This window comes from Sitodiplosis mosellana, unplaced genomic scaffold, assembly GCF_009176505.1.
Source record: "Sitodiplosis mosellana isolate CC-2019 unplaced genomic scaffold, AAFC_SMos_1.0 Smas_scaffold_6166, whole genome shotgun sequence".
NCBI classification, from domain to species: domain Eukaryota; kingdom Metazoa; phylum Arthropoda; class Insecta; order Diptera; family Cecidomyiidae; genus Sitodiplosis; species Sitodiplosis mosellana.
In genome coordinates this window covers 6,167,645-6,181,346 of record NW_022601407.1, presented here as the reverse complement: position 1 = coordinate 6,181,346, position 13,702 = coordinate 6,167,645, and the positions used below count along the sequence as shown (strand labels likewise).

At 38.4% G+C, this 13,702-nt stretch overlaps 2 protein-coding genes across 2 annotated transcripts in view; one reads left to right on the top strand and one right to left on the bottom strand.

Moving 5' to 3' along the window:
• Positions 1–13,702, top strand: part of LOC129575285 (omega-amidase NIT2-like) — a 311,296-nt gene that overhangs the window by 68,264 nt on the left and 229,330 nt on the right. The gene's annotated exons all lie outside the window — the stretch shown is intronic.
• On the bottom strand, positions 1,205–2,537 carry LOC129575293 (enhancer of split mbeta protein-like). Its single transcript, XM_055458583.1, has one exon. The coding sequence runs from the start codon at positions 2,201–2,203 to the stop codon at positions 1,544–1,546; it is 660 nt and encodes a 219-aa protein (XP_055314558.1). The 5' UTR covers positions 2,204–2,537; the 3' UTR covers positions 1,205–1,543.

Below are 13,702 nucleotides of genomic sequence, written 5' to 3'. Positions count from 1 at the left end.
ATGGAGGACGCGTCGCATTTTTCAAAAAAGCTTTTTTTCTAGTTGGACGATCGTCGGTTTCAATGGGAAACATGCACAGATGGTAGCAGCAGTTTAACAAATTTAACGGCTGCATTCGATTTTATATGAAGCGTCAGTATGCCAAAGACTTACCTTACCTCATATTGATTCGATTAGCAAGACAACCGTTTCAATGTCTCATTCGAACTTCCCGAATCGAAGCAATTTTCAACTTTTTTTCTTCATTTCTTTTCCGTTTTCAACTAAAACCAAAAAAAAATCCAATCCAATCACTTAGTACATTTTACACCAGAAAAAGATGCGATCGATTTGTTTTGTTTCGAACCAATTCCAACTATGGATCGTGAATGAGTGTACTGTAAACACACTGCGGTATGAAGTGTATCATGTCACGTGTTTACTATTTTAACCATGATGTTGATTTTTGCATCCAATTTTTTTGTCGTTGTCTCGTTCCATCAGTCGATATGGAAATTTGTAATGACCATTCGCGCCAATGTGAATAATATTTTTTCTGTTCGTTCGGTGTGTAAGCGTGCGCGCGCGCGCGATTGCGAGTAGCCCTGAAAATGGCAACAATGAAATTTACGATAAATATGTGTGACTAGGTCTTTAGATGCTAAATGCTTGCGATGTGATTTTTTCATTATTTTTTGGCGACATCGCGAAAAAAACACACATTTTATTTTCGAATGTTTATTGACCTCGAAAGGATGCGTATTTAATGTGTGTGTTTTTTTCTCGTTAAAAAATTCTGGTTGTCATTTTTTGTGTCCTTCTTCTTAGAGAGACGTCAAGTTCACGTGCGCCAAAAATAACGGACACAACTCTTGCTCGCAGTATATACAGTGCGGCCCATACAACATGAACTGTATTGGTGTGTGAATGTTTACATCGAATTCGGTGATGACATTGAACAAGAGTGTTCAGATGAGAGGAGAGAAAAAAAACATATAATTATTGTATGGCAGCAGATTCACGGTATGATGCATCAATAAATAATGTTTTTGTGATTAAAAAAAAACATCAATGGCATCATTTTACTCTGAACTGATTTGTCAGAACCGCTCTTTTGCTGTATGAAATGCTAATTTGGCTGTTTTGCAAAGAGATGATCAAAAGCTGAAAAAAAGATGCTGCAAAAAAAAGAAGAAGAATGTTTCAAGAATTGAAAGACCATGTGTTTTCATTTACTATTCAGATATTATTTCATCTGTTTATCTTATTTTCTTTACTTTATCAAATTTTCTTCATTTTGCTTACAATGTTATAATATCACATACTTAACAACTATTTAAAGCTTTTTTTTACTTTAACAATTTCAATGCATTTTCTTTAAAATCAATTTATCTAATCAGTTACGAGATCAATATTATTGTGCTTTTTTCGTTCTTTTTTTCAAATGAATGGATAAAAAGAAGAGTTTTTTTTAACGCTTAAACAAAACTAATGGAAGAATCAATGTGTTTTGATGGATGGTGATGGTTGTTGATTATGAATGAATTGCATCAAACGAGATGATTCATTTCCATGGTTGCCAGCATTCTTTTTGTGCAACTTTAAGGAGACCTTGATGAATGTTTGTGGTGTAGTCATTTGGTCGTGGTGAGGGTGATGTACTGTTTGATGACCGCGATGATGATGGTGTCAATGGCATTGCGTATTGGCTTTCGCTGCATGGTGATGAAGCTGGCGAGTAGATGGTTTGGCCAACATGAATGGACAATGGTTGCACTTTGTCGAGATCGTTAATGCGATGTCCCAAATGTGACATGATACGTTTGCCTAAACCAACATCCACATTTGGTGTACTGGCCAAAACACGGGACACTTCATTGGCGGCTTGTGTAAAACCGGCACGGAAACGATCGGCTTCGATGACTGGGCTGGCGGCTAAACGTTGTTGACGCTTCAATTTATGCAAATGACGAACGGTCAACTCGAGGATATCGGCCTTTTCCAATTTTGAGACATTTTCACCTTCGGCTTGCAAAGCGGTCACCATTAATTCTTTCAATTCATCTAAGCAACGGTTGATACGGGCACGACGTTTACGTTCCAACATTGGCTTCATGACTTTTCTGTATTGATAGGTGCGTGACAATGGTTCGAGCGATGCCAAATTGCCCGATGATTTTCCTTTCACGATGACACTTTGTTGTTGTTGAACTGCGTAAACCATTTTGACTGGATTTGTTTTTTTTTGTGTGTTTTTTTATCGCAAAAAAATTAGAACTTTTTCTTTTGAAAATTCGCTCGAAATTCACTTTTCACTTTTCGCTGGAGTAAAACGTCAAAAATTGTTTGTACGTTTTGCTTTTTACTTTTCTCTTGTTTTGTCACTGAATAACAATAAAAACTGTTACAGTCGTTTGTGTATATATATTGCGATCAAACTAGAACGAAAAAATTCCAAAGTCAAACAAACAGACGAAAGACTGTGTTGAAGCAAATAATTTTTCGTTTCTTCGTTTAATGTTTACTGAACGAGAGCTGAACTCAGAATGACTTAACCATCGCTCTCCGGCCTGCTTTTATACCACGTCCGTGGTATTCACAACTCGTGGGAAACTACTGCTGAGTATATTTCCCACACGAGTCGGCCACCTGTGATTTTGCCGTTGCAGCTGCCGTTTTATATGTACATAAAGTAATACGTACGGAGAGCAGTGAGTGAGAGACGATACAACAACCGATGACGATGACGACGACGACGGCAACGACGGCGACAACGGCAGCAACGACCGACACACAGGCAGGCAGGCTTTGAGCCTCTGTTTTCTATATGGGTTCGGCAGAGAAGGAGTCTCGCGTATAGAGAGTGTGTATAGGGCAATATAATACATGCAAACACGTATACGTTCGTTTCAGTGTTTCCATTCTATAGGGTCTATTCTATGTTCGGTGTTGCTCGTTCATTCTCTCTGTTTCTCCGTATGGTTCTCGTATGTTTCATAGTGTCTTTCTAGCCTGCTACCACATTTGCGTGTTCGGAATGCGAACAAAGTGTGCGCATCGAAAAAAAAAAAAAGAGCAGAGAAGCAAGCAGCACAGCCGAAAGAAGAAGTACTAAGAAAATGACTACACACACTCTCTCTCTCTCTCTTGTTCGTTTGTGTATAAGAGGGATCGTTACGAGTTTTTGAACATTAAGAAAAAGAACGTTTGAATCAAGAATAATATTGAATGCAATGGCATGATGATTGCTTTCATTCGAACCGAGAGAATACTTCTTCTTCTTCTTTTTCCATCATCGTTTTATTTTTCGTTCCGTCTCATTATTCTATTTCTTGTTGTTGTTGTTGTAATTTTTTCCTCTTTGATTTTTTTCTCTTCTGTTTCACTGAATGGGCTAGCAAAAGAGTTCTATGCATTTGACTGTGCCTCAAACTTGACAACATTATATAATACAACATGCATATAAATTGTGTAAAAAAGGGAACTTTGATGGTTTTTTTCTTTCTACTACTCATATTCCTTTCGACGTCATCGTCTTCGTCGTCTTTTAGATCGTGTTCGTTTTCCCTTTGGTTTGGTAAACGATTTTTTTTTTAAATTTTGCATTAAACTTTTATTATGATTATTTTCTCAGCGTCTCGATGCAGTTGCAACCGCTATGTTTTTTTTAAAAACTGAATATGGTTCTATGGCATTACCGTATGAGATGCACACGATACAATGAAATCAGCAAAAATACCCAAAATGTGTGCTCATCAAGAGCGAAATAAAAAATATCGTACATCGTTAATTGGGCTAAAATTCAAGATGCAATAATTTCATGTGTGTTTCGGTCACATTTTTAGTGTCCGATGAAGTGCATGTTTCAAAATTTAATACATGTTTGTTTTGTGATACATTGTAACACTTTGTGCATATTTTTGTTGGCTGATCATGCGCTTACGCATTTCATCGATGGAAGTGCATTCTTGATTCGATGGCAACGATTCGGTGCTTTTCTTTTGGTTCTTGTTTCGTTCCATAATAAATACGACATAAACACATCTTTTAAAGAGACAAATTCATACAGCGGTTTTTTGCTCAAGACAATTGTGATTCTTTGATATTTTTCGAGGCATCGCCAAAGGACCTATTTTTCGATTTAATTGAAAATGTTTTTCAACAAGAAGCATTTAATTTAATTTTGGCCAATTTGGTTACATTTAAACGATCAATCTCTTTTCAGAAGGAAGACTTTCGCATATGAATCAAGATGATGTAAACGATTCGACAAATTTTGCATGGAAAAAAGAGTTTGACAATTTTGTATCGAAAAAAAAAGAGTTGAAATACATAAGAATTTTGCGTGAAGAAAAAATCGTATGAAAGAAAATGGTTGAGCTGATGCTGCATTCAAAAAGATTTGGCATGAAGCAAAAATCGCCTGCAAACTATTCTACAATGAAAAAGATTGTTCTTTGTCGACATTAATTCTCGTTTCAAGCGAAACGACTTAACTTCGGATCAATGTCGGTCTCTGTGTGTCGAATAACAACGATTACATTAGCCATGCCAAGCGACTCTGTTTACTTGGCAGAATGTTGCGCACAAGTCATTGTAATTAGAACGCATATATTTCGCATCCACACCAACGATCGAGCGTTCCTCTCAATCTCTCTCTCTCTCTCTCTCTCTCTCTCTCTCTCTGGGCGTCGTGTGGTTTCAATTGGCATGCGTATAGAGTCTACATTCAGATGATTACCATTGGCCGTAAATCATCAATGAAAGCAGAGAGAGAGAGAGAGCTTGGTTTGGCTTGAGCCAAATCGAGTGGTCGATGTCCGTTGGGCGAGCGCGCGCGCACGCGCACACACACGTCCATGGGATCAAATATGCGTTTTGCTGTGCACGCATAATTATCTAAAATTACCTAAGACGAGGTTCATCTGATGATGTGATTAATCATAGTCGATTAGCACACTTCATATTCTCTTTTTCAATTCCGTTTTGACGTGCTCTTTTTCTCGATTTCATTACAGCGGCGGCAGCAGCAGCAGCATTAGCAGCAGCAAAAGAAAACGGAAACAAAAATTAATTTCCAAACGAAGCGATTTGAATGTCCCCTTTGCGCTCGCACACGAATCACTCGAGTGAGTAACGCGCGAACGTTCTTCATTCTCTTGCTTTGCATACACATACACATACGCATGCACATACTCTCACCCATCGATTCATTTAATTCTTTACGAATAGACGAAATAACAACGACGCATGAAACAGTACATAGTGAATACAGCTATGATCGAGACGATGACGACAGCAACGTCGGGCATTAATTCACTCTCATGCCCAGCTAGAATGAATGTTGCATGGGAATGTAGCTGAGCGTGCTCAGCACACTCGTGTACACCATTTATGATATTGTTAAAATAAAATTCAAAATGAAATGTAAAAGAAAACAGAGAGAACCATAGAATGAACATTGAATACACAAACAAAGCACTCGAGTGCCTGAACGGACGCGCGCTCATATAACATAGAGTCATTGCAGTATTTTTTGTTCGTATTACGCCAATGAAGTCGCGTCTATGCGCGCTCTCATAACACTTTTCGTAATTGCCATTTGCCACACAAAGAAATTTTTCGTCGACGACGTCGTCGTCGTTGGTGCTGTTGCAGCAGCAGCAGCCGTGGCGACCAAGGAAATGGATTGTGCCGCCTATGAATAAAAACTTCTTATTCATTACGATCACTGTGCACAGAGATCGACCACTGTGTGCTTGTGTGCGCTTTTTTTCCTCTGCTTCGTTCACTGAATTATGCAAATATTTTTCATACACGGATTTTTGTTGTTGTTCCGGTTATTCCTTTGGTGACACATTCCAACGGTATGGTATGTTAATATCCATGAATGAAATGGATTTGTCACTCACTGTTTGTGTGTTTTTTTTTTGGAAAAGAAATGGAATTGTGCAACAGCAACATGATACGATTCGTCGATGACGATTGATGAATGTGATACAGTTCATTCACAATTTGCGTCATATCGATTGGAATTCAAACACCAGACTGTTCAAACGGAAAAATGGAAATTCCAAGAACTTGCTTTGAAACTGTTTTTTTTACAGAACCTCGTCATACACACACAACTTTTGTAAGTGCCAAAAAAAACTCGCAAAAAAAGCACAATTAAAAACATGGAATGAAACAACAAAATAGTTGAAACCCGCCGAAAAATTGGTTTTACAAACGAAAATTAACATTTGACCGTGTCATATAGGCTTGGTGTACAGTTAAACAACGGGTGCGAAAATTTGTTAATATTTCCAGAAAAGTATTCAATTGTACGCTATTTATTCACAATGACGTTGAATTTGCGAAAATAGAAGATACACACACACACACACACAGAGAGAGAGAGAGAGAGAGAGAGAGAGAGAGAGAGAGAGAGAGAGAGAGAGAGATAGAGATAGAAAGAGAGCCGGAGAGTTCGTGTTTACAAAAATCCGTTGACGGGTTATTGGTTGGTTTCGACCTTCTTGCTGTGTGGTTTTTTTTTATTGTTTCTACTTCACTTCGGTTGAAAATGACGTTCAAGATTCGGTGTATATTTTTCTTTCTCGTCATCTTTTGCGATCTCATTTACATGTAAAACGGCATGATTCGTTCTTCTTCTCGGCTCATTCATGGATATTTTGTTTGGTTTGAACGGCGCGAGAGCCGCAAATTACTCAAATCAACAAAACCACTTGCCATTATTACCAAGTTCAATAATTCATTTAATCTATATCTTCGCTTGCGCGAAATGCTTCGTAAACACATCTCGGCGAGATGATTTGATCTCTCTTTCACACAGAAGAGTAATAAACGCCAAACAAATTCCAAACACGGTCAAAACAAATAGCGCTGAGAGCGAAGCGCAGAATGATGCCATAAGTCAACGTAATGGTTCGAAAAACTAATATTTTTGTGTTCGTCCGAAAGGCTAAAGCAGCTAAATTTGTTTGGTTTTGCGCAGTTATTTCATACTATTGTTGGGCTAAGCGCGCTTATTTGATGTCGCGCGCGCGCTCCCCTTGGTTCATTCTTTTCAATGTGTGTTTTTTTTTTTGTTTCTTCTTCTGTTGTTGGATTGTTTTTGTTCTCTCTTCTGTTGTGTATTGGACACGAGTTATCGCGCGCAGTTCATTAACAGTACACATAAGAAGTTAAAAGAAGAAGAAGAACAACAAAAACAATGAAGCGAAAGGCAAAGAAAAAAAAAGCTGTGAACACGACTATAATTTGTTGTCTGTTTTTGTTTGATCTGTGTTTTTGTTTCTCACTCTCTCTCTCTCTCTCTTTCTCTAGCTGGGGCCGATTTCTTTCGACATTTTTCAGCGCCTGACAAAAACAAGCTCGCTTTGTTTTTGGGTGTAAAGATGACATTTTGCTAATCTTCTCACTTAAAACACAATAAAAACAACAATTGTGAACTATTTTTTTTTTCTCTTTATTTCAATCGGGTTCAAAACGTAGAATTTTTCATTCGTTTTGTTTTTTTGACACAGAACCCAAGCCAACAGATCTAGTTTTGATTTGTGCGTCGAATGAAGCTCAACCAATTTCGATCAATGGCACGATATTCATGCATATCATTAGATCAATCATTCATCTATAAAGATACATCGTATTATATGTATGAAGTTGAAAACTCGAACCAAAGCCAGTTGTTGCCGTTTCATTAGCATAACAAAAAAAAACAGATATGAACGCGATCGCACACGACCCAAGCACACCTCAGAAAAACCAATACAACAACGGAAGAAGCGAAATGAACAGAAGCGAGAAGAGAAAAAAAATATGGTCAATGTCAGTGAGACTCCACTCATGATCTATGTCAATAAAATGTGCATGGTCAAATATCGCGGCGAATGAATTCCATGAATAGCCGAAAACAAGTCGTCACATTCGGTTCGTTCGTTCTCTGTCTGTCTCACTCTTTAACCTTTTCTCTCTCTGTCACTCGCACACACAGTCGCTCTTTCATACCCAATCATTCACACTGGTTCTATCTCGCCCATTCTCTCTTTGGCGATATGTCCCTCTGTTTATTGATCTGTCCAACGCTCGTTTCCTCTCGTATTCTATGTTCAATAGACTCATTGTCAGAAAATCGAATATCATCTCGGCAAACATTATGTCGCACGAACTAACACGCCGAGCATTTTAAAATGAGACCCTCGATGCACGATGTAATAAAGTGGACAAAACGCAAAAGCCACGAGACTCCCCAAACACAAATAAACCAGAAATGTTGTAATCGTAATCGTATTTGATTAGAACAACCTGGAAGCTGCATAGAACAGCAATCGATCGACAAGGAATACAAACAGCTCGAAGACTAAGTTGTTCAATTGGGAAGAGAGGTGTGACTTGTGTGTTGTCTTTTGAGATACTTAGAATTGGAAATGATTGCATTATATTGATGTTACTTCACGATTCATTGGACATTTCAAGTTGAAAATTATTTGCTTTCATCGTGAGATTTGAGACGCGATGCTAAACGAAAACGATTAACGCTGCTCAAAAGTGAACTACGTGATACACACCAAATCATCCAAAAATTGACCATAGGTGAGATAAATAGACGAGAAAAAAAAACCAACAACGTGCGTGGAGAGGATGGAAGAATATGAAAAATATATGTCGCGCTAGTGCTAAAATGTGATTGATCCAAGGTTTTTTAAGTAATTTGTGCTGGGAATACCTTCAGTGTTCGTCTAGCTTGTTTGTTGTGTGTGTTTTTTTTTGCGTCAACAGTTAACCTACAGACACATATTTTGTTTCATTCAAAAGCTCTCTTGCCCAAAGCATCAAAAAACCGCGACAACATCTTCCGGGCAATGGCATGGGCCAACAACACGCACAACTATGTGCATTATCAAATATGTTTCGCCTCCGTTGATTTGTTTTTGGTGTGGCTGTTGTTGTTGTTGTTGTTGTTATTATACACCGCACTTAGCAGCGCTTACTGCCACTCCACACACATACCGTACACAACCGAATAAAATATCATTGAACGGCGATTATGTATGCTAATGGGTCAACAAGAGATTCGTGCACGCTTCTCACTTCCTGTTAACATTGCAGATAGTAACCGCTTCATATTAAAATCATTTTTTTTTCGACTGTTTTGTGTGTGAGTGTGTGTTTGTCTGTTCATTTCAGCATTTTGTTTTCGTTTTCACGGCAAGTACATCGCTAACACCAAGTCGATGCCTTCGTTCATCGTCATCACAGTCGTATATCATATGAACGGTGAATGCGAACGCGCGCAACACACGATATGTGTATATATACATTTTTTTTTGGTAAACTCTGAGATTAGGTTACCGGCACAATAGTTCAAGATTTTAGTTTTTTTTCTTTTCGCAAATAACATTCACATGCTTCCGCATGGAATAGCATTGAAAAATTTTCGTTGTTAATGCCATTGCTACCGTTTTTTGTTCGGTGTGTATGCTCCACTCTTCACGTCGATTGCGGTCTTCGCACTTTGTTGTTTTCGTTTGTTTTTTTTTCATTCGTTTTTCATCTTCATTGATCAATGTCTTGCCAAACCAATAGCACTTTTCGATCTATTGGTTGCGCTTTGTCTCGTTCTATCGATCGTTTCCCTCGTGACTTCTTTTTTTTCTTCTCTCTCTATCAATCGAACACTGCTTGCGACACTGACGTACAATTGACCATTTAATTCACAATTTGATATTTTCGCCTTCACATAAATTTTGATTCGGCCGGTTCCGATTCGAATGAAATACGCATTCTCTGGTGTTTTTTTCCCTGCTCTTCGCTTTGTTTATTTTGAAACTTGATTTTCATTTTCAATGGTAGGGTGCTTGTGCGCGCGAGCGTACAACATCATCGGTGGGCATGCATGAATGACCATGACCGAAACAAACAAAACCAAAGACTCACCAAATTCACAAGTGATATGGATCATTTAGGCCGGGAGGGTTTAAAAATAGAATTTATTGATTTGGTTTGAGTTGCGTTTTTTTCTCTCTTCATCGCCGTTTAAATATTATGAATTTTGTGAGTGTATTCTTGAACTCATAGAAGAAAAAAAAAAAACGAAAACCTATTAATAGCTCGGCCATTCGATTGTTTTGGTTTCGGATTCGAAATGAGGAAATTGGTAATTGGTATGGACGGATCTTCAAAGACAGACCCAATGAGTCGATTGAATTGACCGATAATATTGCGTCCAATTTCGATTTTGAATTTATTGAGACGTTACATTTCCTTTATTTCGACCATGGCGACGGAGCGATGGCTACCGAGAGAGAGAGAGAGATCTACCGCAAAATCTCTTTCTCTGTTGCCGATTTATTATTGACACGGTAAGTATGGGTCTAATTTTGTGTATGAGTTGATTTATAAAAAAAAACATTTCCGAAATAACATGCTTCTCGTCCAAAATGAATTGGTCATTTTTCATTATATGCGATCGGGTGGTTTATTCGGCCAGTGCAGTGCGTGTGTGGGGTTTTGGCTCTTCTTCTTGTTCTTCTGCAGGAAAATGACTTAATAAGCATAGAACCGATCTGGTTTAATGATCGAACTTGTTGAAATTTTGTGTGTGCAACCTGCCAAAAAAAGAAGAAGAAGAAATATCGGCCATGCATCTTTTTTTGTTCGGCGGTAGGTACGAGCAAAAATAACAACAACAAACCAGCCAGGCAATCCGTTTCTAACATTTATCTCTACGCGCAAAGGACCTCCAGTATAGAAAAAACTGGAGAATAAAATAAAAAGGCAATTCATTAAAAGAGAAGTGCATGATCAAGCCCAATTGCCCACAAGGGCGATTTGTGGCTCATTTTTTGTGTGCTAATTTTACGAGCGCTCACTCTCTCTCTCTCACTCGGCCTCGACGTTGAAAAAGAAAGACTCTTCCAGACGTTCTTACCGAATGTATACACTTTTTATCGATATTCCGTGCGCCTCCGTCGCATAAAAAGTAACAAACATTCCGAAAAGAAAACAGAAAGGATCAACGTTAATGTGCGATCGTATTGAGTTTGAGTCGAGAGCAGGGATGCTCGGTCAAATAATTAACAATTTAATTATGGAACCTCCTTTAATTTCATTCATTAAAATAATAAAAGAAAGAAAACAGCAGCAGCAACAAAAGAACAGAATTGCCTTTGCTCCTGCCTCGATTATCTCTATGTTTTACTCAACGCGGCGGTCGCTAAAGTGTTGCCGAGATTGCCCAACTGAGAGCATCATGCACATAAACACAGCATTTTTTGTACATTTATTATGGAGAAAAAAAAACAACGACCGAGTCAACGAAGGAGCACGGAACACAGACGGCTGAATTGTATTAATTTGTACAAGTAAATCGGTGCGGTCTTTCTCTCTCTCTCTCTCTCTCTCTCTCTCTCTCTCTCTCTCTCTCTCTCTCTCCAAGATGGAATGATGGATTCTGCGATAATGTACGTGTGCGGTGCAGTTATTACAAAATTTAAGGGCTTTTGTTGTTGAACCAAATGTGCACACGCACACGGCAAAAATTAGTTTTTCCTTGTTCCATGCTCCACATCGTGTAAGTGTGTGTACTTTTCTCGATTAACTGACTCTGAAAACGGACGTGCGTGGGTTCTGCGTATGGAAGAATAAACCGATCATTATTTTGCGCTGGGTGGTCAACCCACCGAAATTTTTTTCAAACCGATCGCCTCTGCGTAAAATTGCAACGGATGAGTTGGTGTGTCTTCTTCTGTTGGTAGCAATTGGCACTGGTCTGGATTGTGATGTGCTGAACTGTGCGCGCGTACTCACTTGCCCACGCTTTTCGATGAACCAGCAAAAATTTGTGCCATTATTACAATAATTACCGGCTAATTTTCCATTAATTTATTAATATGTCGATTCGCGGCCAATTTTTGTCGTCATTCCATCAATCGCTTACGGCGCTTTTGCCCTCTTTTTCACATAAATCTTTTGCATTTTTGTTATTCATTTCAGAAGTAGCCTCGATTATTTAGAAAACACATCGCTTTTTGCCTTTCAATTCAAAAGCACCTCGAATATGTCCGTTGATTCTTCAAAAGAGGTTCGATTTTTTTCTCCTTTCGGTTTCAGAGAGTCACTTTGTTCGTTTTTTTTCTTCTCCACTTGGCAGACAGTATTTGTTCTGTCAGGTAGGTAAATTTCTGAAGCGAAAGACAAGAGCAACGAACAAAAAACTCGACAACACCAACGAAAAACTGAAACATTGTTCTCGAAGATAGGCAAATTTGTTGTATGTGCACAGGTAGACGTAGTCTTTGGCTGCAAGCTACGAATTCATTACGGCATGTTCTTTGGAATTGCTGTTGGAGCAGAGATAATTCTGGTACATTTGCATAAAACATGGATTTTAATGCCGGTTCAATATTTCCTTATTGCTTCCTTCATGAGCCTCTTCATAAACGTACGCATTTATTTGTGCATCCATTTCAATATGTGTGTTCGTCGAAAGGAAGCTCGGCCGCTTTGCCTAATGGCCACAATTGTTCGAAGAATTTTTCTTCACAAATCATTAGCACTTTGGATGTGAATGCATTAAAAATGGTGTGGATTAGTATTGGATGCAAATTTATTGAGATGCATTTTGAAAAGCAAGAGAGGAAATCAGTCCATTTCTTCCTAAACGAAACCCAAATCCAAACTAATTATGATGTCCAATTTGCTTGGGTTAAATGTTCATCAGACTAAGAATTTGGTTCACAATTGCTGGATTAAAACTGTCTGTATGCATGCGAAACAATTCGAAGGAATACACAGTGGCAAATACTTTAACGAATAAATGTTAAAAATAACATGAGCCAAATGAAAAGAAAACAAATGTCATTTCATTCAAATGAACCGTATTTCATCTGAAAGAAGGTGAGGAAGAGCGAACGAATCGAAGATTAAGGTTGGAAAAAAGATCTTCCTATTTCATTGAATCGTAACGTACGTTTTTTTTTCATTCATTAATTCATTAGGTCATGATGGCGATTCGGTGGCCAATGGCCATGAACGTATTTTTGGACGACAGGAAAAAAGCGTTTGTTCAAACAAAAAGAAAGCGATTGCGCCATATTCCAAGAAGGAATTATGACCTGACCGAGATAGATAAAAAGGAAGTCAGGTCATGTTCTTTTTTCTCGTCGTTGTGAATCGCGATTGCGATTTTTGATAAACATTTTACGTGGGTTTTTTATGAGTCACCAAGGCAGACGGATACTAAGCTTTTCTACTGTTGATTTAAAAACAATGTTGAAAAATTCTTGCTCATCGTAAATCCTATCTTTTCGTCGGTCTCTCTCACTTGGCGAATGACCATTCGAACGTGCATTTCCCTCTTTTTTTCAATTTCTCTCACTAAAAACGTATTTTCGGAATGCATTCAATAATATCACATAGATATGTATGTGAAAAAATGTTTGGTGCGTGGTCGGAGCGAATGTGCAAATGGGCACGATTTCCGATGATGTTGTCGGTTGGATAAGGAATATGCACCTACCTAGAATTTTCCATATTACCTGTTTCCTTTATCTGTTTCTATTTCACTGTGCCAAAAGGCAAGTGCTAAGACCTGCAGAAAACAAAAAGCCGTCTTGGGCTGAATTGGAATGGAGAACGACACGATGAAAATTCCCCCAAAACCGTTGTCAAGCCCGAAATACGGACGACAGCAATAAAGTTTATCTCACTTGTTTTTACT